We start from the raw sequence: 26,292 nt of genomic DNA, 5'->3' as shown, positions 1-26,292 counted from the left end.
GCAATAACAAAATTTGGAGCTTATTTACTCTCTTCTAACCATGAATCACTCCAACATTCTTTTAATTTGCAAATGCACATTCAAATCACCCTTCACCAGCTAAAAGGGTAATTAGAAATGTTCCCATGCAAACATCAGATACATTGTTACAGCTTCACAAGTAAATGAAGAAATGGATAGATTGAGCCCTTTCAAATTACTTGCATTTCTTTAGTGGGTTTGAATATTTTTATTCAAAAACAGACTAACAGTTTGCATTTCTCATAATGCAACTGAACACTGATTAATAACCGAAATAGGGGACCGGTGAATTTTCTACCACAACTTAAATGATATGTAGTCAATAAAAAAGGAAACATGAGAATATAAATTCCCATAATTTCCCAAATACTATACTGAACTCCCAATGCAGTAAAAGGAAAAGGTTGAGGGGACAGCAGGATGCCTATGCACTGCTCACAGTATCTTTTGCTGCTATAATCACTTGCAGTAAGAACGTAAGTCAGAAACAGATAAACATGACTAAACATGACTTTATTGACATTGCAATGTCACTGTCTCGCTCCTGGGAAAAGTTAGAGTGATAAAAGATACCTAGTGTAGGCAAAGCATTAAATATCTCTACTGCTGATGAGGGAGAAGCCAACCAAGATGAGAGAGTCACTCTGGGTTTGATAAACTACCAAAAGAGAAAACATTGGCTTGGAGAGCAAATCCTTTGGAAGATCCCACATTCACAGAATCATAGAACTGTTTAGGTTGGAAAAGATCTTTAAGATCGTTGAGTCCAACCACTAACCTAACAGAGCCAAATTACCACTAGACCATGTCCCTCAGCACCACATCTCCAGGTCTTTTAAATACCTTCAGGGATGGGGACTCCAATACTTCCCTGGACAGCCCATTCCAATGCTTAACAACCTTTTCTGTAAAGACATTTTTTCCTAATATCCAACCTAAACCTCTCCTGGTGCAACTTGAGGCCATTTCCTTTCGTCCTGTTGCTTGTTACTCGGGAGAAGAGAACAACCCGTACCTTGCTACAACTTCCTTTCAGATAGTTGTGGAGAGCAAGTAGAGAGCAACAAGGTCACCCCTCAGCCTCCTTTTCTCCAGGCCCTCAGCCATCAGCCTCAGATATAATGTTGTCCGCAACACACGGCAACATTGATAAACATACAGTGATGACCACTGAGAACAGGTGAATGTTGTCTAGGACTGGTTAATGCATATTAGTGCACCTTAGTGCATTTATTAGTCCACCAGTGATGAGTGCATACGCTCAGATTTTTTTTATATAGTCACACTTTTTATCTCCTAATTCCCTTACTCAAAAATAAGGGAGGAACAAATGTGTCTTGAGAAGGACAACTATTAAAGAGATTTTACATAAATGCCAAAGTGCATTATGGGTGATTTAAAGAACTAATTAAAATGGATATGGAAGACCAGGGCATTCATCCGCAATGCTTTTAAGTGTTCTGGATATATTTGCACTAAATAATGAGGCTAATTTCAGTTGGACAGCGTGCCAAGCCACCTTATCCGGACAGTGCTTTTCCCAAGACAAGTTGGACGAGATGATCCTTGAGGTCCCCTTCAACCTGGTATTCTATGACTCTGTCATGTAGAGGTCCTGTGATGCTACAACCAGTGATTTTATGAAGTGATCTTTTTGTTTTGACAGTAATCACAGGAGGCTCAGTCTTTAAAAGCCAAAGATGGTGAGCTGGGCTGCAGGGAATCATCTCCCAGGATGGAGATCAGAACATGGGGTAACTCTTACCATGCCAGACAGCATCCCTTGACCCAAGGAGGGCTTCATTAAAGCATTCACCTGATTCCAGTTAAGATCATCATCTTGGACTGACTATAGCCACAGGAACTGAGCAGCTCATTGAAAGTACAGCATCCTGTGAATGTCTCATGCCTGTGCTCCCACCACCAGAAAAAGTCTGGCCAAAGTAACCAGGCAAGTTCCAACTTTTCCGCTATTTCCACCCCTTCCTGCTCCAGATCTGGCAAATGCATTCTAGCACACAGCAGCCCATGGGATCCTGCAATTCCCTATTTTGACCTGTTTCCCTTTCCTCTAGGCACAGACAGAACCCCCTTACCTGTTCAGGGGAACACTGAAGTCTGACACCAGAAACCTCCCATACCTCACTGGAACCTCAGAGCACATGAGTTGCTTTCTCTCCTGTCTTCTGTGACATAACAGATTGTTCCTGCTGGTCCCAAGATCTTCAAAATCATTCCTTTTCTCCTAGTTTAATCTTTTAATTCATTATTAATTTTGACTGATGTTACTAGTGGCCTTATCGTGACCACTGAGAGTAAAAGATGCTTAAAAAAACTAAATTGAAATAAAACAGCAAGTCCATAACAAATGACAACTACAACAAATGTTCAACCACTGGTGAACGCAGACAAACGTAACAAAATTCACTCTGTCATATTTTAAAGGCACTTTAGGTATAGGCAACATATTGTAATCTTTAATGTCATTTGAAATACTAACAAGTCTTCCAGTCTACAGGCATGCACAATGATGTACACTGTAATCAGTTCCTTAGGGATATCAATATAACAGCATTCTCAATTCACAGCTAACACAGCAAACCTGGCATAACAAAATTAGTACATTTCCAAGAAGCTGTAATACCATGACTTTTGGTGTTCTTTTCTTGGTGCCATGCACGCAGCCTGTTGAAATTATGAAGTAATTTATCTTGAACCTCTTTTACTGTAGCAGAAAAAGCCTTCAATACTCCTCATCTGTAACAGCAAAGAGCATGCACATGAAGCATTGCTGATGTTCATCTTGTCATGCTGTCATAACTTGGCCCCACAGTTGTTTTTTCTAGTGAAAAATCTAATGCTTGACAGAAGCAGCAGACTAAAATCCCAGTAAAAGAAGAGATGAGGAGTGGCAGCTCTAGTCTCATAATACAATACCATCAGCACCTCCTGATAGATTTTCTTATAGTGAAAAGAAAGTTTCTGGTGCTTTCAGCCTTTGGCTATTCTGACGAAAAGGTGAACTACATGTGTAACTGATGCTATTTTTGTAGTGGCTATTGGTGTGTTGCCCATGGGAATCCAACTCAGCAATGATATAGCTGACTCATGTTTACCTTCAAATTCACTGCAAATTCCAGAATCTTTCTCAGTCATCACCTGCCCTACGTAGAGGGACAATCTATGGAGAGCCCAGCACATGTCCTCACTGAATCATTATCCAGTTTCTTCAGACCATCCTCCCAGATCATTTTGAATTCTAATCCATACCTGAAAACACATCTGCTGTCTTTCCCAATTTCATGTAATATGCAAATTTAGTAAGCCTACATTCTTCCTTCACCCATGCATTAACGAATATACTGAGCAAAACCAGATCCAGGATAAATCCTTGAGGATTTATACAAAATGTCTTCCCATTCTGGCAGTAAAACACAAACAACTAGTCTCTGTGTAGTTTTCTCACCAGCTCTACATTTTATCTATAGTATTTCATCATAACCATATTTCACAAGTCCATTTACCTGAATATGAAATGAAACAGGATCAAAATTTCACTAACATATATCTCGAGAGTTATTTATCTAATTTCTTTCAGTTTCATAATTTATTGACTCGAAGTTGGATTCAGACACTGTAACTCATCAACAGCTTTCCCTCTCTGTTAAGTTTCACTACTAACTGGTAAATAAGAAAGCAACAGATTTCTTCCACTTTATATATATAAAAAGAATACATGATGTTAGAACTGATTCAAGTTTAGAGACCAAAATTTTCTGAATGGTCTTGCAGCTAGAAGGGCTTCATCTGCAAACATGTTTAAAAGACTCAAATTTCAGAGAAGATGCTTACACATTCAAATTAATGTAGCACAGCCTGGCACAAAATCCAGTTAGCAAGCAATAGATCTTTTTTCTGTGGTTCTGAATAGTTCAAATCATTCACCCCATAAATTCACTAGGTGGCACTGCACATCAAGCTGCAACAATTTCTGCGTGACCACAAATTCTAGAATAGGTTAATAAAATACAGCCTGAAGCACAGAGTATGTGCGCATATTTGCCGCCTCACATAATTATTTCTTATAATAAAGGTATCGGAAACGTCTGTCTGAAGTAAGGATGATCCGTTTGTCAACATAATTTGCAGTTTCAGGAACTAAGAAACACTCAAAAGACCTAGTAAAAGCTAATTCAAGTGTATGCCTATTAAATTCAAAGACATACATTTCCAAATAGGAATCAATGTAATCACATGAGGTGAATTACTCACACGAATAAGACCATAAACATAAAGCATCTGAAGAATCAGATAATACAATAATACATTTAAAATTCTGTAGCTGTGATAATATTTTAGAAACATTGCTTTGTAAAGATGTCAGCTTATTTACTTATATCCATGCCCAGCTTGCATGGTACTTAGGCACATTGATTTGCACACACACACCATCCAATATGAGGATTTCAGTAAATCCTTTAAGTCATGTTTGAAGATGATATTCAATTAAAGTCATAACACAAGAATTATTAACTACATATTCATCCCCATAAAGACTAAAACAGAAACCTGAAATAAAGTCAAGTCCTTTTGCTGAAGAGTTGTGAATCATTCCTACTTGATTTGCAAGTGTTTCCAGTCTGGAGTATATAGTATTTGCTAAATGGCTGTTATGTACCTTAAGAAAAAAATCATTTTATTTGCATAACTGCACTAACCCATGGCTAAGCCATGGACAAAGATAATTTCTCAGATACGAAGAAAGTTCAAGAACCAGAGGCAGTATGAGCTCAGGTCCGTTCAGATCACTTGACCTTGATGAGGAAGCTGTATTGTTTCCAGCACCTGAGTATTTTGCAATGCTTTCTACCACTCGTACAGCAGACGCAAAACCAGATTCTGATACACAGGGCAACTTTATGGGGAAGGAAGGAGTTGGGCATGCAAGTGGTGCTTACCTGATTGGGGGCAATCATTTGAAAAGCAGAATCATGCTATCAGAACGCTCTTAGCAAGGGGTGCAACGACTGCTAGTGTTCCCAAGCAATTTGAGCAACCAGAGAAGTCACTAAAATAACTGAACTGGCCACACTCAGTCTGGCACCAATCCTGAATAATACTTGCATAAAGAAATGCACTGTAACCTGCAATTGGTATGACATCTTCTATTTCAAGCAAATTCACTCAGTGAAGATCCTGAAGGCATTCAACGTGCTCTGTCAGCCAGGGTGCTGCCTGTTATGCTATTATCCAGCTGCTATTACACTCTATACTAATACTAGTCAAGATACAGTTTTGCATACTTCAATAGTGAGAAAGAAAATCAGGCCATAAAGTAACTTCATATATGGACAGGTATTTTAACAAACTCATATCTGTGCTGTTAAACTCCAAAGGAATTTTTCCTAAAAAAAAAGTCCTCCTCTAAAAGTCAGTGTATCATCTATGTTCTGCAAAAAGAAAAGGACAAGCTAATCTAGAGCTTTTCTTCACACCAAACAAATTAGCTTTCAATTCTAGTATAATTTTCATGTAAGGGAAGTGCTGTCCATATAAAAATTGCACCAAAGAAAGATTTACAATGAATTCTTAGTAAGCCATGAAAAAAGAAAGTGCAATGATATGGCAACTATCTTCTCTCAATATTAAGAAATAACAGCACACAGGATGCAGTAACCATTTGCTGGTTCTCATTTTGTGAATATCTAGAATTTATGTAAAAAGAAGGTATCTTCTATCTTAATTAGAAACTTAATCTAGGCTAAAGCTAGTTATGGAAAACTCATATTGCAAAAATGTTCCTTAGCTGAGATTAACACGTGTCAGGATTCTCAATTCTGGATTTTTTTTCGCAGGCACAAGTATACAACTATACCTATATTTACAGCGGGTGCTGAAACTGAGTTAATGCTTTTTTTTCCATTCTGATCCTAAGTTCCCTTACAGAATAGAGTCAGAACACACAGCAATGAACATTATAAAACTACCTGGGAGAAAGCAGGTATCTACTTACTAACAGGATTCCTCCGTTCTTACACAACCTGCTCCCAGTAGCTACGTATCAAAAAGACATGTACACACCCCCCATAAAAGCTGTATTTGAGCACAAATTACTACTTTGAAAGCATGGCGGAAATAACTGTTACAACCAGCTTATCTCTGAAACAAGAGGCTGCTGACCAGATAAATACAAACAGATTTATGCATATTTCTCAAGCTAACAAACAAAAAGCCAAATGCTAAAATTGAGGAAAGAAATTAGTTTTGCTGAATTTGCAAAACTTAAGTCACAAACAAAGCATCTAAAAAATTAGGCCACTAAAAACCAGCAGCCATTCTTCAGCATATGACCATAGGTTTTCAGCACCTACTTTGTCCAGGCTAACGATAGGGATTTTTGAAACTTCTGCTTAAAGAAGTAGCTCTTCTCTGCCATTTATGCTATGCAGAAACTTTCTGTTCCCACTAAATATATATGTATTTTTTTAATAAAAATAAATAGAAATGCATTGTCAGTATTTGCTGGACAGTGTTTCATCTCATTTGGCCACATCTTTAAAATTAAATATTCAAGAGATGAGGATATGCAAATTAATTTTCCATGACAATTTTTTACAAAGCAGGCTAACACATTACCATTTGGTTACAGGACTATGAACATGAGTTTGGCCCAAAGCCCACTAATGTGAATGGAAAATCTCACACTAACTTCAAAGGACTTGGGATCAGTCCCTATAGTAACTACATGAAGAACATTCCATTTTGGGAGATGCAGCTACATAACAGCGGTTAATAAAGTCAATGTGTGTTTTTAGTAGTTGAAACTTTTTTCAGGAAAGAGTTAGAAAAAAGAACATTAAGTGCCCAAGCCCTCAAGCTATCGGAAGACTGGGAGGAGCCCCATATTATGCCACAGTAGTCTCCTAGGAAAAACCTCACTGTAGTAAGAATTGTCTAGGTCTCAAGCTGCAAACTTAATTTTACTGTAATCGTTTACAAAGCATTTCGAGATGAACACGCTCAGCTGGCGCGCAGTTACTGAAGCTGGCCAGCACTGTGCGTTCAGAATGAACAGCTGCACTTCCTGCAAGCTCCTGCCTTTGACAGCAGTGACTGTTTGCATCACTCCCCACTCATTAGAGTGGATGCTGTCACCTACTAAGGAGAACCAAAGATTGCATTCACCAAGGATGGACAACATGTTACTTAAATTCTTAAATTACACCCCTCTCTGAAAGGGTTATTAAAAAACATATGCTATTTACATACCTGCAGAATGCCTTTAGAGCAGACACAATTTCTAAACGACAGATTTGTTACCTTTATTATATGAAACAATCATTAAATGGAAAAAATGTAAAACCCATTTCTATTTCTTTTACAAAATTTCTGTATGGGATTTCTCCCACATCTTTCTAATTAGACACTATCTTTTTGAATAAGAAAAAAATATTCTCAGGCAAGTTTTAAGTCACCTGCAGGCTTGTACATCTTCAATCCTGTTTCCATTATTTCAAAATATGTCATTCTTTCCTTTTTTTCTGACCTCAATTATTTCACAAAGAGCAAAGGAAATTGGTTAATAGACTATACAAAAATAAACTATTAAAACTGGCTGTATAAACTAAGGAAACAAAAACAATGAAAAACATATTTTCCTTTCTAGTTATTTTTCAGTAAGAATAGTTTGTTTCTTGAACTAATGAAAGACATCAAATTTATGACAAACTGTGACTTTTAAGTTGATGGAACTAACTGAAGTATAAACTGCATTTCCTTCTTGGTAGCCATTCAAAGTAACTACAAAATCTTGTATAATGGTAACTGTACAATTTTATCTGAATAGAAAAAACTGTCATGCATTCTAAATGTCAAATAACAAAACAGCAAATATCGGACTCACCGTTATTCAAATTATTACATCAGAAACAAATTTCATCCATAAATTTTAAACTTAATTTTTTTTTCTAACTAAAATCTACATCTGAAATTTACATTATCTCACTATCAAGTTGCAGTTAACAGAAGACCTGATGACATTAAAACAGAAAAAAACCCAGAGAGATAACTAAATATAAAGAATATGCTATGCAGAGAGTAAATCTAAGTTAAGTCTTCTGGTTTTTAAAGACCATTAATAATGGAGCTAAAATGCAAGTTAAGTTGCCACAGTCAGAGAAACAACAGCATTACTGCCAAATCTTTGAAAAAAATTAGGCCAAGCATCTAAATGCAGGAAACATTTTTCATTGCCACTATGTTCAATAAACTTATATTTTGCAGTAAAAAAAGTAATATAGTGCAAATATTCATCACTCAGGTAGCATATCCTGCTAAATGACATGCAAAGGAAAATCAAAATATCATTGACAAATTAGAAAAAGCACTTGTAATTGTATAGAAAAGCAGCATCTTAGTCCGGTATACTTACATTATTGCATTCTCCCAGGAAATACAGTGCAAATCCATCAGCTTTTGTAGCTGCCAAAGCAATAATAAAAGAAATAATTGTACTTGCAAGGGGAAGTCGAACGTACACAAGAACTCTGAGGCAAAACCACAGATTCAATTCCACTTCGCAAAACCAGCTAAAATTCTAAAGGTGAAGGTCTATTGCTCTGTCCCTTGAAACTTGCCAAACTCTACAGTAAAATCAGAAGAGGTAACTCTTGTTTTCCCCATTGTCATCTACTACATTCCAAAAGATAATTAGAAACAACTTTTTTTACATCTTATTCCAAGGCCTAAAATCTGTAAATTCAAATTAATTCATATGAGAGTTATAGAATTAACGTAAGAACATACATTTATCATATAATCAACCAGAAAACAATACCATTTCCATGAGTAAAATAAATATCATTTGTAGATGGTAAGCTATAATTATCCTCACCTTAAGATAGAAAATTACAGGCAAATAAAATGTTGCAAATATTGCCATAAAAATCTGTTTCAAACAAACTGTTTCTATTTACTGCACCTGCCCCATATTAAAAACACACACATCAGAAAGTTTGTATTTGTCAGTTTTTTGCCAGATTCAGAATGTTGCATGAAACAGGGTTAAGCCAAGCTCCTTAAACTCTCCAAAGTTTGAAGTGGACCAACTGTCATCACTTACTGCTAAAACAAAATCTCTCAAAAGCAGGATATAGCACTCAATGTTGTTTCACCTTGCTTTACACAACAGACTTTGATCCTTTGAGTGTAAGTCTGTCTTTCCGACAGTAAACAAGCTTTCCAACCAGTAAATGTACGTATCTGATATCTGGGTTTTATGAATGAATGCAAGAATCCATTTAGAACATTTCAGGGAAGTAATTATTGTTGTGTGTTATCAAATCGATTGGCTTTCAGCATTTCTGTGATAAAAGGAAAAATATCCCACTGTGCAGTTACTTGCTTATTGTCAACTGTGTAACACCAGTGGGAGTCCGGGGCATGGTAATTTGCATTCAGATTGTAAATCCTCCAGCTGTACTATGCAAGCACATGGAGTAATGAGGCAAATGAGCACTGTAAAGGAAATACATTAAAAAATATCATCTCCTTTACAAAAAAAAAAAAAAGTAGAAGATAAGCAGACCCTGTCTCCTACAGCTTCTCTCGCTTGCTGTGTATTAACAAAATCCAGTGTGATTTGCTGTGAGCTGGACATCAATATCCAAATAACCACTTAAGCAAAATCGGTAAACAGAAGTGGTCCTTTTAAAACATCACATGTATAAACTAGTGCTATTATTGATCATTACAAAACGATGAACTAGCAGGGACAGTAAAACCTTTCTAAAGAGTTGCCTGAAAGCTATACCGAACAAAGCTACTGATACTTCCTCTCAAAGTCTGAGCTCAAAGTCCACTCCGGCTAAAAAGAAGCAGAATTACACTTACATTGTTATTGGGATTATTTGGTTTTTTATTTTTAAACTTTTGATGATTATAGTATTTTCTTACCATAAAAGATATTTACATCAGAAAAAAATAGTTAAACAATTGAATGTAATTTGAGATCATGCAGAAGATACATCCTCTTTCAGTAACATCTCAGTTTTCTTTCAAAAAGAGTTCGAGTATGCAGTGATATTACTGACATCTTACTTTCAATACTGACATTGCAAACACCATCATGATGATGCAGGGACTCAAGCATCTCGCTTATGAGGGAAGGCTGAGAGACCTGGGTCCGTTCAGCCTGGAGAAGAGAAAGCTGAGAGGGGATTTTATCAATGCTTATAAATATCTAAAGGGCAGGTGTCAGGAGGACGGGACCAGACTTTTCTCTTCCTGTGCCCAGCGGCAGGACAAGGGGTAATGGACACAAATTGGAACACAGGAAGTTCCATCTGAACATGAGGAAAAGCGTCTTTACTTTGAGGGCGATGGAGCACTGGAACAGACTGCCCAGAAAGGTTCAGGAGTCTTCTCTTCTGGAGACATTGAAAACCCTTCTGGATGAGATCCTGGGCAACCTGCTCTAGGACAACCTGCTCTAGCAGGGGGTTTGGACTAGATGATCTCCAGAAGTCCCTTCCAACCCCTGCCATTCTGTGATCATAACCAGAATAGTCTATTGTCTGGTTCATTTAACAGAAGAATTTTTTTGCAATGGGACACGCAACTCTCTCCAAAAACGAAATTCACCTAAGTGCAGTCAGGGGTTCACTGAGACAACATCCAAAGAAAACACTGTTATTCCTCAACACCTGTCTGTCTTAATTAAATGACATAATAAACACGCTGTGCGTTGATACTTAGTAAAAGCTCAGAGATATCTGATCCTTTTTCTTACCTATTTTAATGATGCTGCTCAGTTCATACAGAAGCAGTTGGTTATCTCCTCCTGTATCCAGGCGCTGTTCTATGTAGCTGTTCAATTCGTACACTACACCTTGCATATTCGTATCCTGGTACTATGGAAGCAAACATGAGAAGAGCACTTTAGAATGACTCAGATGCATTTTGCAGGTTTTAAACATATAAATTCATTAAAAATAATACACTGAGATTTCAATACCGGGTCAATTGCTACTGCCCTAATCCAGCTGCCTGAAGAACTGAGTCACTGCCAAGCAACAGCCACAGCATTTGTTCTAAGTGTACCAAGTACACCACTAAGCAATTAGTCATCACCTAAACTTGATCAAAGTCATATGACAATGTCTCAAGAAGAAACTGAGAGATGTGACAATTGTAAGATAAGTTACCTCCAACACCTTCCTTTTAATCTACTCCACCAGAAAAGAAGGCAAGTAGCTGCCTTTGCCAGCATCTTCCACCTCAAATTCATGAGTCAAATGACAGAACTGTGCTCAGCACCATAGCTTGGAGGTAGTAGCTCAAGGATCTCAGCCTTTCTAATACAGCAGCAATTAACATCAACAGACTGAAGGACAGAAATCACAAGTCAAAATCGTGCTAGCCACTGTGGCCTAACAGGCATTCGTTCCAACTGAAGACAGCAGACAAAGCTAGAAAGAGATTACAAAACACTTAAAATATTTAGATGGGAGCAATGGGGTGCTGGTTGCTGGTACCATGAAACAGCATGACATGGCTAAAATCTCACAGGAAGGAGATGCAGCCTCCCTTCAGGGACCCAGCTGCGTTTGGTTATCCAGTTCCTGAATCCTATAACCAAGTCCTGAAGAACTGATAAGACGGGCAGTAAATGTGTGTATGTAGCATGACAGCATCATAAACAGTAACTTCATAGAAAGCAATACTTGACAGTAGTAAAGATTCATTACCCTGCCCAAAACTGGTAATGTGGTAACTGAAAAAAGGTAGTATCGTCAGTTAGTTCTTGAACTCAGTCATGCAGTGAATTATGTTGCTTAAACTAAAAAATGAAGCTGGTGATATTTAGATGAATTAAAGTTGCTTGAAAGACTGACTTACTCTACTGCTCATTCAAACTTTAGAGACAAATGTAATATAGACCAGACTAATGTAATCAGTACTATTCAAAATACCATGGGAGTTCAAACTACCACAGCCTACCCACCGCTCCAACATTTATGTGCATGTATGTAACTGCTCCAAATCTCTCTAGATCTTCTCTCTCTGTAACTGACACTTACTGATGGATTAAGCATGTAACTTACACAATATATTCCATGATATAACTTTTATTCCTACTATTATTTTCATACATTTATATGTACATCACATTATGTTATGAATAGAGAGCACACGGCTGTATATTTAGGATGAATTTGGATACTTCATCTCAAAAAAAACCAGCAAACTCCTCCAATAAACCCCCCAAGTGCTTGCTGGATAATATCAACTCCCGATTCCTTTAAACTAAGCAGATCTTAATCTTGACTTTACGACGGCTCCTAAGAACATTCAGTCTTTGCCATGACCACTTCTTAACACACAGTGTTGTATTAATCTATTACTCCAGATGGACATATTAGAACATTTGACATCTAGGATGTCCAAAATGTTTTCAATGTATAACAAACTTAACAAACATTCTTCTTCTAAATTGATGTGATTATAAATTTTCACAGCAATGTAAGATGCACATTGCATACATGCATAAACTGCTGTAAGTCTTGAGTTTACAGTATAGTGTGCCATCACCATTATTAGCACCATATGGCAGCTGGCAAACTTCCACTGACCATCCTTTGTTGTGTCCCACATTTACTACTGTATGATTCTTCAAAGCAAGAAAACAATAGCATAGTTTCATGAAAGTGAAAATTTTATACTCAACGATATAGCCATAAGTAGCCATATAACAGTAAAATGGTGAATGTCCGTCTCTATTATTCATACGCATTGTCATACCTGCACAAGTATGTATAGCCACACACCCTTAAGCAACAATACTAATCAAGCACACTTGCACAAAGGTCTTTATCATGTGGTAAGATGCCTTCTCAGAACTTGGAAATTAATATCTATCTATCTCTTCACCTGTAGAGGCACAGTCAAGATTTAAAACAAATCTTCAAAGGTTAAAGCTACTACATTAAGAAAACGCATCATCAAAATGAGCCCACTGGCATAACACTCGTGGCAGAATAATTACTTTCCTCCCCCCGTAACCAAGCAGCAGTTCCACATCCATAGTAATTGCATAATAAGCCACGTGCCCTTTATCCTCACCTCTGCAACATATGCTTGCAAAAATTCTGTAAGCAGGGCAAATCACTGCATGCACTCATGTTACCAGAAAGAAGGCAGCTGCATAATAAACACAGTTGTAAAACAGCTGATTTCTATTACTGACAATCTGTGGATCCACAACTAGCCAGATGAACAGTATTTGTCCAGATTCACAAATAAGTGATTCTATGACTTAGATCTATTACTAGCAAAGAATTACTCCGTCATGCTGTAAAATGGTTTTATTTTTATTACAGAGGCATGAAAAAGATTAATTTATTTGGTTCAAGGCATTTTAGATTGAATAACCACAATTATGTTTGTTGAAAAGCCACAATATTCTTTATGAAACCATGTATTTAAACACTGAATAAGTCATCAGCAAACCTTGGTACAAGCACTATCCAGTGCAGTGCTGCTGTGCATATTTGGTGTAAAATTTACTTTGGGAAAGTAATTCCTCAAAAAAATTCAACACACTTGGTGGAAAAAAGAGTATTTACTTATCATCAGAGGTAGCGTTTTTTTCTTAATTTGTTATAATAGTTTAGTTTGCAATTTAAGCACTATTCTGAACTCTTTTCACTTAATTCACTCCTCCTCTTGCTGATTTCCTTCTATTTAAATTCAAGGTCTGCAAGTATTTTATTAAATTTACTGTAAAATGCTGCATTTCAGCAACATCACATTAAAATAATTCAAGTGGACTAAACACTGGTTTAGCACTATCACACCAGCATCATATTTCTAGTAGCTGCATATATTATAATACTATGAAAAAGAACTAACAATTAAGAAGAGAAATCCTGTTATAAATATTCATATTCAAATTTATAAATATGAAAGAAGGATGTTTTTGCAGGATTTATATAAAAATATTTCTATGTTTATTTGTCTTTAGAATATCATTGTGCAATAGAAGACAGCAACCCATCACAGGTGATTTAAGACTAGTGACATGACTTTTATCTAAACAAAGAAAATCACAAACATTTTATTCCATGAAAGGAGATACTGAAATACCACAGTGAGACAAATTTTGAACATTCATTCTGAACAATTAAAATACACACAAAAAAAGAAATATTCAAGGACACAATTTAATATCTAAAGTAAATGTTATGGATGACAAACTGAAATGAAGATTAATTTCCACGCTTTCATGTTTATAAGGTGGCTGTGCCAGGGGCATTTTATGCTTCTGCAGAGAAGAAAAAGCCCTGCTGCTACTGCAACAAAAAGCATTCATTAATACAGCACAGGGTCAATAAGTGCCAATATAATTCAGAAGTTGTTCTGTTTTCTCTGTAACTTCTTAAATTATCTTCTGAACATCAATGAGAACAGCAAGTTCCTATGTAATACTTCCTACTACTGAGCTCTTTCACCACAACAATTGCCTAGTTCTGCAACAAAAACATCCTTTTATCGACTTCATAGTGTACAACATTATTGCAGGCTAGGAGGAGTTAGGATTAATGAACAGCCCAGATTCCATGTAATGAGGAGAGGGATAGACAAATGTATTTTGAGGATGCAGAACTTCAGAGGAGAAAAAACCCAAGCAAACAACAACAACAACAAAAAAACCAAACTGTGAAAGCCACAAAATATGGGGGAAACTGGCCACAACCAGGAAGATTCCTCTTGATATTGCTTATTTTTTATCTGTAATTTAGGTATCTTAGGTTGATTTCAGAGCATGTCAGAGAGAACCACAAGACAGCTCTTCGTCAGCTGATGCAGGCAGCCTGTAGCCAACTACAGGGCCATGAGGGCCAGAGCCCTCATAGAGGGGTGGCTGTAAGGTCCTGTTTCCTTTCAGGCTCAGTGGAAAAGGACAGCACAGGTGGTTTTCCTTGGAAACAGGAGAAAGGGCTGGCCTGTCACATCAGTACGTCTTGGAAACAGACATCGGGGAAAGCAAGGACGAATTCTTGTAGCAAGCTGCAAGCATTTTCTTATACATTTTCAAGGCTCCTTACCCACCCTTTCAAGTATTATCAAACTGAACTGAGGGAAAGCAGGATAGTTCTTCATAACCAGTGCTTCAGGTCCAGCCCCTGGTGCTATCCCCAGCTTTCACTGTTTTTTTGCTATGCCAGTTAAGCTGGGAGGTGAGAGGCGATGGTCACTATTTTGCAGGCTGGCTAGACAGAGTGTGCAGTGAGGACATCAGCAATGCTGAATAAGCTGATGTTATACATATGGTTTCCACTGCCACTCTATCCATTTGCAATGCACTCTAGAAGTGTCAAGAGGGATCACACCATGGACAGGTACAGACTACTCTGTCCCAGGGCATTCAAAATTGAGGCCACAATCGTAATCTGAGACATGTAAGCAGGCAAAACCAAACAAACAAACAAACAAAAAAACAACCCCCAAAAAACCCCAAACAACAACCCAAACCAAAAAAATCCAGAAAGAAAACAAAATAAAAACCCACTACAACCAACAGTGGAAAAAAAGCGCCACAAACAAAGAAACAAACAAACAAAAAAAAACAGCCTCAAAAATACGTATAAAAAGCTTTGTTAGGTTGAAATGGCATTCTGAAAAAAACAAAACCACAAAAATACAAAACCAGCTGTTCAGGTAAGAAGGAATTACTGGACCGGGATTAAGTTTCCTTGGGCAGAGGCTCTTGTCAGGACCCTCAGTTGTTGAAGGATGCTAAATCACTAAGAATAAAGGATGTACTTAAATAAAGGAGATTGCATATAGCAACGGCAGTTTAAAACACCTGTTTTCTCTTTGGTTACATCAGGTAGTATTTCAGGTAACCAACTAATACTTCATCAAACCATGTAAATTAATCTGTCAATAACTGTATCAAGACTTGCAGACAGTGAATCCAAGTGATTCTGCACAGCACTTTATATGAAACAATGTCCTTAGGCAGGGACCAGATTTCACCACAAACACCTAAATCATGAGATCTGACAAGTTACAACAACTTGTACTCAAACTTCTTCAGCCTTCTCTTTAGAAGTGACAGCTACTCTCTTTTCTATGAAGCATTTTACAGAACATAAACAGCTGCTAAACCCAAAATGACAAAAATCTCCTGATAAACTTCCAGCCAACACAAGTTTTCTTTCCATATAAAACTATGGTCTTGGCAGCAAGAGTCATCAGGGAACACATTTAAAGATGAACTAAATAAACTTTCAAATAATAATAAAAAAAAAAAAGTGCATTTGCACTTTGCAGTCTCGATGGTCTGAACATTTGCTTGACATTTGATTGATATGTCAACCTAAACTGTTTTATGCTAAATATGCTCATACTGGACCAGAAGACTGGTCCTACATATGTACGTTGTCTATGTCATTGATACTTGCTTTATAAAAAACGAATTCCCAACAGCAAGGCTTTTGTAATTCTTAAAAACAAGCATTGCAATCATGAAAATAAATAAACAAAATTGTTTGATGCCTTTTGTTGAAATAGATCAGCTTTCCCTTCCTTTCAGGCAGTATTATGAAAAAACTCGGATCCACAATTACCATCCTGATTTCAGAGACTCACTCCACATAATTTTCAAGTTGCCTCCATAACTTATCTTCTGGGAAGATCACCAATACTCAATTACTGAATCTTTTGTAAAGACACACTGTATTTCCTTTAAGAATTGTGGGACCATTAGTTAATTTGTGCATGTAATAAGCAGATTTTAAAACCAAAGCATGTTCTTGCCTCTTTCCTATTTTTCCTTTCCCCCCACCCTAAAGGAATGCATAACTACAGAAGAACATCTTGGTGACCAAATCCAATCCCTTGCAGGCAAAGGCAGCCTTGTGAGACATCTTGTTTAAAAGTACCTGGTACACTAATTCCATGCGTTACACTTCACCATAATGAGTATCCAAACACCTAATTTAGAAAAACAGAAGGCCAGACTTCTATCACAATTACCTGCTTCTTTAAATGCAAGAAATCATTGTATTTTATAATAACATTACTGCGTTTCTGATGACCAATGGTATAATGAAAGAAATGCTTGTAGAAAAAAATCCAAAATATTTAATTAAACCAATAATAAAATTGAAAAATAGACACAGACTTTCATTCAGGTAATTTTTCCATGTGTGTAAGTTAGGTTGTACACATTTGATATGTACATTTAAACGCACCTTCTGCAGGCCTAGTACTTTCACCATCTGCAATAATTCGCATTGTTTAACTGCAGTGATGGCTAGTTCACATCTTGCATAGAAACTGGTGTTTCTTGTATTTGGGCACAGGTGACTAAGAGATAACTGTTTCCTAATAACAGTGAACACACATCTCGACTGCCCAAGTGATATGGATCTGGACCTCATTTAAAAAAAAAATAAAACAACAATCCCCACACCAAGACCCACTCACCAAAAAAAACCCCACAAAACCCTAACAAAAAAACAACCTACATAAAGGGAATAAAACTGTTTGCTTGCTTCAAGGTGGAAATGCTGAGCCAAAGGATGTCAAATCCTCAGACTGAAAAATAAAACCAGAGATAATGTGGTAAGCAAGCTTGCAGGGCAGAGCTGGCTTTCAGAGGAGCACTGAGCTTAGAGAGGAAGCTCAGAAAAATCTCTCTGCTCCAAAAACTTAGAAGTAGTAACTGGGTTAGCTGGAGTAACCAGGCTTTTTTTTTTTTAAACTCGGACACTGGAAAGCAAAAAGCTGTAATGAGCAGACTTAGCTGAGGTGATTAATTTTAATGTTTGTACATAGCCTCAGAGGAAACTGCTCATACACACATTTGTCTGATGCCTATTCTTCTTGTTTTGACTGGAGAGGACATGGGTTAGAACTTGCTTAGTAAATAAAGTTTAGCATTGCAGCACTGGACACATGTATTTTAGAATAGTTTGTTTGCACATCAAACAATGTTCACAACAAAAACAAAGAAGGAAAAATATGAGATGACATTTGGCAGAATGGGCCCTATTACATCAGAAGATGCAAACCAGCTCTCACTGCACAGAAAAAGTTCACTAATTTTGAAGGCACACATTTCTGAGCCTGTTTACGCAGATGATCTCCAAGCCTTAGAGAGGTGGTGAACACCTTGCCTAGGAGAAGATTCTTGACTAATAGCCCCCATTTACTGTCATCCAATTCTGATCTTTCCATCAGCTCCTTTCCTGTTATCAAATGGTAATACGGGAATAAATTGCTTCACTAGTAATAGGAAAAATATGTAATAAAAAGCAAAGGCTTAGTTTATGAGAAAAGAACATGATTATACAGAAGTAACCATATAAGCTGTTATTATCCATAAGGCTCATAAAACTGCATAAATATCTCAATTATATCACCTCTCCCAATTATATAATACTACAGCATAATAAACTTCATTTTAAATTGACACGCTTGAATACTGGTCCTCTTTTTTAAAAAAACTGCTTATGAAATCATATTCCCTCCTAATACTTGACTTGGAAGCACTCTAAAGACATCACGTATAAACTTAAAAATAAACTTCCTCATTTTCCTACTACTGTTGCTTATGGCTACCATGGTATCCACAAGATTTTCTTTATAAAGAAATCAGCTTACACAAGCATCATCTTCTCGTGACAATGGGTGCAAAGACATTTGCATCATTTCTAAAAGCTAAATATATACGTTTGTTCTAGTTCTCCTAACTTTTTGATTGATTCATTAGAGTCTTCAGTTCTGGGACTGTGCAAAAACATTTAAAATCCATCTTTAACAGGAAATTCTACAAAGAATAAGCTTGTTTTGCCAGTCTGTCATAAAAAGCCCAAACTTTTATCAGTTGCACGGTGAAGATACATGCAATTACTGCAACTATTTACTGAAAACACACCTGCTAATTCTGTAACTGTCAGTGACATACAGCGCTGTGTGTTAGGTGGTGCCAAGGCAGCTGCCAAAAGCTCCAAGTCCAAAAAGAGGAAAGGAGAGGATTAAAGTATTATTCTTGTAAACGAGCTAGTCACTTGTTAGGCAATTTTCTTATGTTTATATGGTAAACTTCTGCAAAGTGAATTGCTGTTGGCATCACTGGAGTTTTCAAAGCAAAGGTACTTGCCAAAAGGCAGCTTCGCTGGAAGTATTGTTCAAGTAAACATGGAATGGAAAGTCATTAAGCAAAATGAAAATGAAAAGCTAATTTCGCTGTGATCGTATCAGGAACATTAAGTATTTTTGTTTAAACTTCAGAATCTGAGGTACAAAAGAGCACACAGTGATCACGGCAAACTTAGCAGCATGTAGAATAAAATCCTGGCTATAGCTCACGTAGAAATGGGGTTATTTTTGCCAGCTGAAAAGAATAACATGTCTCCAATGCACAATATTTTCACTAATACTGTCACAGAAATATATCTTTAGTCTAGATATAGATGAATACATATGCACTTAGTGCTCAAACTCACAATCTCCTGTTTTTGTTTCTTTTGCAAATAAATCAGCAAAAACAAGGTATGAAATTCAGTTTAAGTCTTCTTCATAATAGTAGTTCAATAGTTGGTTTTCTTTCTATAATCCCTCTGCTCAGAACACCGTTTCTGTGGCTAGGATGGATGGGATCAGCCAACACACATCTGCACAACAAGCAAGCAGTAGAAACTCAGTATTTCCAAGGATGCTCCCAATACTACATCACATGAAAAGAAGATTCTGTCCCCTGTTACATACATTTCATAAATACTGGAATCTAGCACGCAGAAAAAAGTTCACAGGTTCACTGCTTGGTCACAGATGCTCATGAAATTTTGTAACCAGAGCTGTTCTTATGCCAAAAGCAGTCTACAGGAATTGGGAAATATCTTTTTTTTCCCCCCTCCACCCATCAGCTACTATGTGCGGCCAGTCTAGGATATGTTTTCACATAACTTCTGAAAACCAAAATGATGAAATTGCCATCAACAATTGCCAATAAATTTTGAAAATCTTCTTTTCTGTTCTACAAATCTTGACATTTAAAATATGTGGAAGGTTTCTCCTACTCTCTCCTTGTTTCAAAAAGATGCAATGTAATTTTGATAACCAAGATTGCTGCTTTGTTTTCATTTTTCTACTAAGCTGCAAAAAGTGGCAAAAGTTTAAACATGCAGTTCCTATAAAACAGCATTTTTTTAGAACTTCCTCAATTTTCAAAGTGTGAAACACTGCAATACAAACTCTTGACAATATTGAAATTTCCTTCTGATAATTCAAGTAAAAGATATTTTTTAAAAAACTGGACACCATTCAGCCCGCTGCATTTTGCTGATAAAATGAAAAAACCAAAGGCATATGAATGGCAAGTTCATTATTTAGAGTCCCTAAACCAGTCCTATAAACTTGCATGTTTATAAAGACAAGAGGTAAGGCTTTTGGGCAGGAGAAAGTTGTTAATCAAAAACATCTCCCCAATTTGATTCTGTTGTGCTGTGTAAGCACAATAGTAAAGAGACTACTGAAGCAACCGATGTCACAGCATATGACTGTAAATGTTTTAATGTTTTCACTCTACTCAACACTAAGAGATGAAAAAAACCTGACCCAGTGATGAAAATCACTTTTTTCCCCAGCATATTTCTACCTTGGTTCCTAACTACTATAGCATTTTAAATCAGTTGGTGATTTAGTTCTGCAATAAATTTTCTTTCACTAACCTTTATTTTTGCTGTCCTATGATAGAAGCTGCTTCTTGCAGACATTGCAGGAATTAAAAATGTAACACTTAATGACTTTAAAATGCCTAATTCTTCAGTCAGCATGAACATGTCTTTTTGTCCGAAAAACATTACTCACGTACCGAACTTCCTCAATTTAAATTCTAATTTATGTTCAGATTTTAATTAAACTATTTGATTTGCTAATGAAGAAAGAGGATATATTACAGTGGTCTAAATTATTATATACAGCATTATTCAAAAATATTATAAACTAACATGTTCATTTGTAGCATGGTGCGTTACTGAGTGCCCTTGAGTACAGTACTTTGAAAAGAATAAAACAGTAACGTAACACAGTATACGCTCCAAGTGCACAGTAATTCATAGCTAAAAAAAAAAAAGGGAGAATATGTTTATTTAAGAACACCTAAGTATCATCTGCACCCTGCTGACTCCTGGACTTGAAGTCACAGGCCATACATCTTCAGGAAAACTCTGAGTCACTATGTGTAACTTCAAGGGGCTGAGATGGCTGGGACCAGCATGTCTGAGAGACAGAGGGTGTGACTAGCAGGACAGCCTCAGATGGTTTCGTGGTTCCAGAGCTTGCTTTTTTTGCTATGAAGAGCTCAGATAATTACAGCTTCTGAGATTTTTAGGCAGATCTTTAATTATTTTTAAATCAAAATAACATATACAGATATACTAATGACTAATCCTTGATTGCACTGATAGGTATTTATTCAACTGCTAAACTGTTAACTGCTAAGGGATGACCAAAGAATGCATTATAAATTAATAAATTACTGAAACATACTAATTTTCACCTAAATTCTCAACACCCTTATACAACAACCACGGCACATCACATATATGGAGAACTTCTGCTTGAATAAACTCATTTAGACATCATTTAATCTCTTGTAGTCTCAGAAGAGGTGAACTTCAGTTTCCCCTATGCCAGCCCTCTGCTCTCAGGGTTCCCAAACCACGGTTTCCACTACCAGTCTGTTTCCACTCCTTCCACATCCTAGTATTTTCCAACTACTGAGAGCAAGACCACCCAGACACCTTTTGCAGTCTTTCAATCAGCCTTACTTTTAGTATGTGTCTGACCCTATTGTGTTTCTCCTGGGAACGTGAAATAGTTTATGCAAGACATTCAAGAAAGGAGTAAAACAGGATTATGATTCCACCTCAGAAAGCTGTAAGTAGCTCCCTCAACTTACATGAAATAACATTTGGGTGCTTCAGGCTGACTGGGCGAACCTAAGGGCCACAGACTTTCCTGTATTGATCTTTTGTCATTCCCTGAAAAGGCAGTAGTTTCTAACGGACCACCCTAACTAGTCCTCAACCACGGACTGTTACTCTGCAGGACACAGTGTCAATCAGATGTAATGCTAGAGCTGGGCATTTATTAATGAATGTGTTTTTAAGACTTTATATTACATTTCATACAGTACACTGCAGAATATTTAAAATTATTTAGCTTGCCTGTACTGTAACACATGTCAAAGGGAGTTACCAGATAGGTCATACTCCTTCCCTTTTTCCTCTTAAGCTTGCCATCTCTCAAGGCAGTAACACTGATTAATGTTATGTCCAAGCTCATGGTTTCCATGAGGTACCTTTCTAAAACTGGATCACAAAAATAGCACTATGAGAACTCTAAATTTGATAATGTAAAATACTCTTTAATTTATTTACAGCCAATCAAGTGTTCTTAATATTTATTTTCCTTATTAGCTGTTCTCTAGTCAGTCAGAACACTTTTTTTTTTTTTTTTTTGCTCTGGAGATCCACTTGGTTCAGGGAATAGAGTGAAATCTTGATCAGAGACTGGACAAAAATAATCTCAAGTGAACAGCAGGCCTCAGAGATGACGCTTCCGTTTAGAGGGGATGGAGAGTAGCACTTACCCTGCTGACTTCTTTAGGAGTCGATTCATCTAAGAGGAAACAAAACAAACAGTTAGGCACTCAGGGTAGTTTCTAGCCTGAATGAAGAACAAGATATCACATTTCAAACAATTTTTTCACCGCTCTACAAAACTTTTAACATGGTTCAAGAAAGTAATTGAAATATGCTGAGACTGGTGTGCATTTACAGTCTTTTAAACTTCTAAATCTAGAAATTAATTAAAGTTAGGATAAAGTATCCAAGAACTCTGTCGACTTAAGCATACAAAATTTCCTACATTATGTAAGTCACATCACAAGCCAACTAAACCAGCTAGTCCTGTATCATTCTTCTACATTTATATACCAATTCAGTAAGAAGTAAAAGCCTTTCGCTACCAAATATATGTGACCAACATCCTACATATACAAGCCAGTTATTGAGTAGACTTAAAACTTCCTGTTCTGAAGATGAAAGATGCTATTCCTGTTCTCTGCATGTGGAAAAAAAGTCTTGTGACCATAAAGCTACAAGAATATCACTGATACGATCCAGCATAACACATTAAAAGCACACACATTACAAAGTTATGTATATAAACAAGTATATACATATATATACTCACACTATTATATTTTGTTTTTTCAAATTAAAGCAGATATGCATATTCTGTAATTTAAATATGTAAAAAGAAGCACAGGTACAACACCAGAGCACTAGCTAAAACATTGAGTGGTATTTCTGAAAACAAAGGGAAAGCAGTTATACAGCAAGAATGCATCTGCTGTGGGAAACGTTTCCAGCTGCCAGTTCAATCACACCAAAAGCAGCTTAAACACACCCTTATAAAACTCCAGTTGGTTAGCTGTTCCTGAAAACATGAAGGGAACTATTTCTAACCTTTTATTTGATACCAGGAATAAAATTACTATGCTTTGCAAATTAATTTTAAGTCACCAGATACACAAAGAAAGATCGTATGTTTGTATTTGTGGGCCTTAATTTACACATCTTTTGATACATCTTTATTGAGAAGGTATTCAGCTGTCTCTGTCAGACAGAGACATAGCATCACTGAGGTTACCTCACAGTACATACACTACATTTTCTGCAAAAACCTCCCCAGGTGAAGAAGGGATCTCAAGGTGCCTCTTGAGAAAGGTATGTTTACAAGTATTTCAATGTTATCACCAGCAAAGGCTCTTCGTATCTTGCCATTTAAGACGTACTCTTAAACAATAAAATTAGAACAAAAACATCTTCTAGAAAACAGATTCAAGACCGAATTTCCTATCAAAGAACTCTCAATAATCATATCAAATTCTTCTCAAAATTAGGTGATACCAAGGAAAATTTCACAAGTATATGCGAATATTAGTCTTCTCTTACCACCAATTAAATGATACACCAGTAATTTACACAAGCAGAACACAGAGATAAACTAGCTGATTTATTTAAGGTTGTTTGAATGCAATGTATAACACATACTCGGCAATGTTCAGTGATCATAAAACCTTCCTTGACTGGATGAAGCTACATACCAGATACAGGAACAGCCACAGTTAGACTAAACTCCATCTCCCCTACTATCTTATTTCTGACAGTGAGCAATAGATGTGAACAACAGAAAACCAAGTGATGACAGACTAATGTTTTTCCTGGAGCATACTCTCAGTTTTCAGTAACCAATGGATCAAACTTTTCCTGGATCAGTGTTGATATTTTTCTGTTTAAAAGACTAGGATGGGGTTTTCTTTCTCACGCTTTTGCAGGGTAGGAGGGGTGTTACATTCTCTTTCTTCGGTTTTTTAAACCTTTGCATCATCCTTTGGCATTCCCAACATTCTCCAAATTCCATGATTTAAATACATATTTTGAGAAAAACTATTTTATTTTAAATCTGCATATTATGAATTACATCTGATGCTCTCCATTCTCTTTATCTACAGAGCCTGTTACTCTATAAATTTCTCAAACAAACCCTTCTCTGCTTCACATTCCATCAAAACCTTTCCTGACTTAAGAAGTCTGGTCTAGTTTGCTGCTGGTACCAAGCAAGACACTTAACGCTGCTAGTTGCTCTTACCACTCCTACCTCCTCCATCTCACAACAACCCTCTGCAACGTTACAGGCTTGGGATCAGTGGCTGGAAAGCTGCCTGGTGGAAAACGACCTGGGGGTGCTGGTTGAGAGCTGACTGAATATGAGCCAGCAGTGTGCCCAGGTGGCCAAGAAGGCCAACAGCATCCTGGTTTGTATCAGCCAGCAGCAGCAGGGAAGTGATTGTCCCCCTGTACTTGGCACCTTGAATACTGTGTTCAGTTTGGGGCCCCTCACTACAAGAAAGATATTGAGGTCCTAGAGTGTGTCCAAACAAGGGCAACAAAGCTGGTGAAGGGTCTAGAGCACAAGTCTTACAAGGAACTGCTGAGGGGAACTGGGGCCATTTAGTCTGGAGGAAAGGAGGCTGAGGGGAGACCTTATTGCTCTCTACAATTCCCTAACAGGAGGATGTAGGAAGGTGGGAGTCAGACTCTTCTCCCAAGTAATAAGCAACAGGACAAGAGGAATGGCCTCAAGTCACACCAAGAGAGATCTAGGTTGAATATTGGGAAAAATTTCTTCAAGTATTGGAACAGGCTGCCCAGGGAGGTAGTGGAGTCCTCATCCCTGGAAGTATTTAAAAGACGTGTAGATACAGTGCTGAGGGACATGGTTTACTGGTGGTTTTAGCAGTACTAAGTTAATGGTTGGCCTCGATGATCTTAAAAGTCTCTTTTTCAACCTAAATAATTTGATTATTATGGCATATTGCGTGGCGAAATAGCTAGATAGGGGAAGTTGTCTTACTGGTGTCAACACTGAGGGAAATAAATGCTCTGGGAGAAAAGAAGTGTTTGTGAAAGAGATTGTACAAATGCTCCAGCCACTAGATGCATTTCGGTTAGAGTTCACTTTTTCTTTAGACATGAAATACAATCAACCATGATACATGAATACGTATCACCCTCTCAATCTGATTTGCTGTTAGTATTGCTGTTCACAGAATTTAGGAGGACTATGTTAATTTTTTGTGATACCTGAATTAAGAGAGAAACATGTATGATTTAGTTCTGGCACTCTAAATATTCCAACATTATTTTTAACAGTTTCAAAAATAAAGTTACGAACTCTTGAAAAGAAATCACTACACATGCATACACGAATTTGGCTGCAGCGCTCAGTCGAGGCCGTTGGAAGCTGTATTTTTAATGCCATGATTCTCAACGTGGCCTGTTGCACAGTGAGGTCGGTAGTCAGCAGCAATGAAATGGGAGCAGCTCAGAAGAGAACATGATTCAAGCAAGAGGTAATTTTGTCCTCCAGAAGCACTAGGCACACATCAGTAATCTAGCGGAATGCTCTGGTTCAGCTGATGCTATAAACTTCATTACGTTAATTTGAGCATAAATGCTTGCTGACACCACAACTGGAAAAACAGGAAAGTGCTGGCAACAGAATTACATTTCAAGGGCTTCTCCACATCTGTACACCAAGTTTGCAGACCTCTTGGTCTTGCACCAGCAGTAGTGGTCTATTACCTCACAGTGAGTCTGTTCATCCACTACAGAAGATGTAGAA

At 37.2% G+C, this 26,292-nt stretch overlaps 1 protein-coding gene across 1 annotated transcript in view; it reads right to left on the bottom strand.

Moving 5' to 3' along the window:
• PDE10A (phosphodiesterase 10A) overlaps positions 1 to 26,292 on the bottom strand; it is a gene marked incomplete at its 3' end in the record, with an annotated part of 88,990 nt that overhangs the window by 27,796 nt on the left and 34,902 nt on the right. The window contains 3 exon segments of the mRNA XM_010142662.1: positions 8,453 to 8,502; positions 10,811 to 10,931; positions 22,691 to 22,719. Of these exon segments, the coding sequence (XP_010140964.1) occupies positions 8,453 to 8,502; positions 10,811 to 10,931; positions 22,691 to 22,719 (200 nt within the window).

The sequence above is a fragment of the Buceros rhinoceros genome, unplaced genomic scaffold (assembly GCF_000710305.1).
Source record: "Buceros rhinoceros silvestris isolate BGI_N320 unplaced genomic scaffold, ASM71030v1 scaffold1689, whole genome shotgun sequence".
In the NCBI taxonomy this organism is placed as follows: domain Eukaryota; kingdom Metazoa; phylum Chordata; class Aves; order Bucerotiformes; family Bucerotidae; genus Buceros; species Buceros rhinoceros.
The sequence above is the reverse complement of the archived record's forward strand: the minus strand, read 5'-3'. Positions and strand labels throughout refer to the sequence as shown.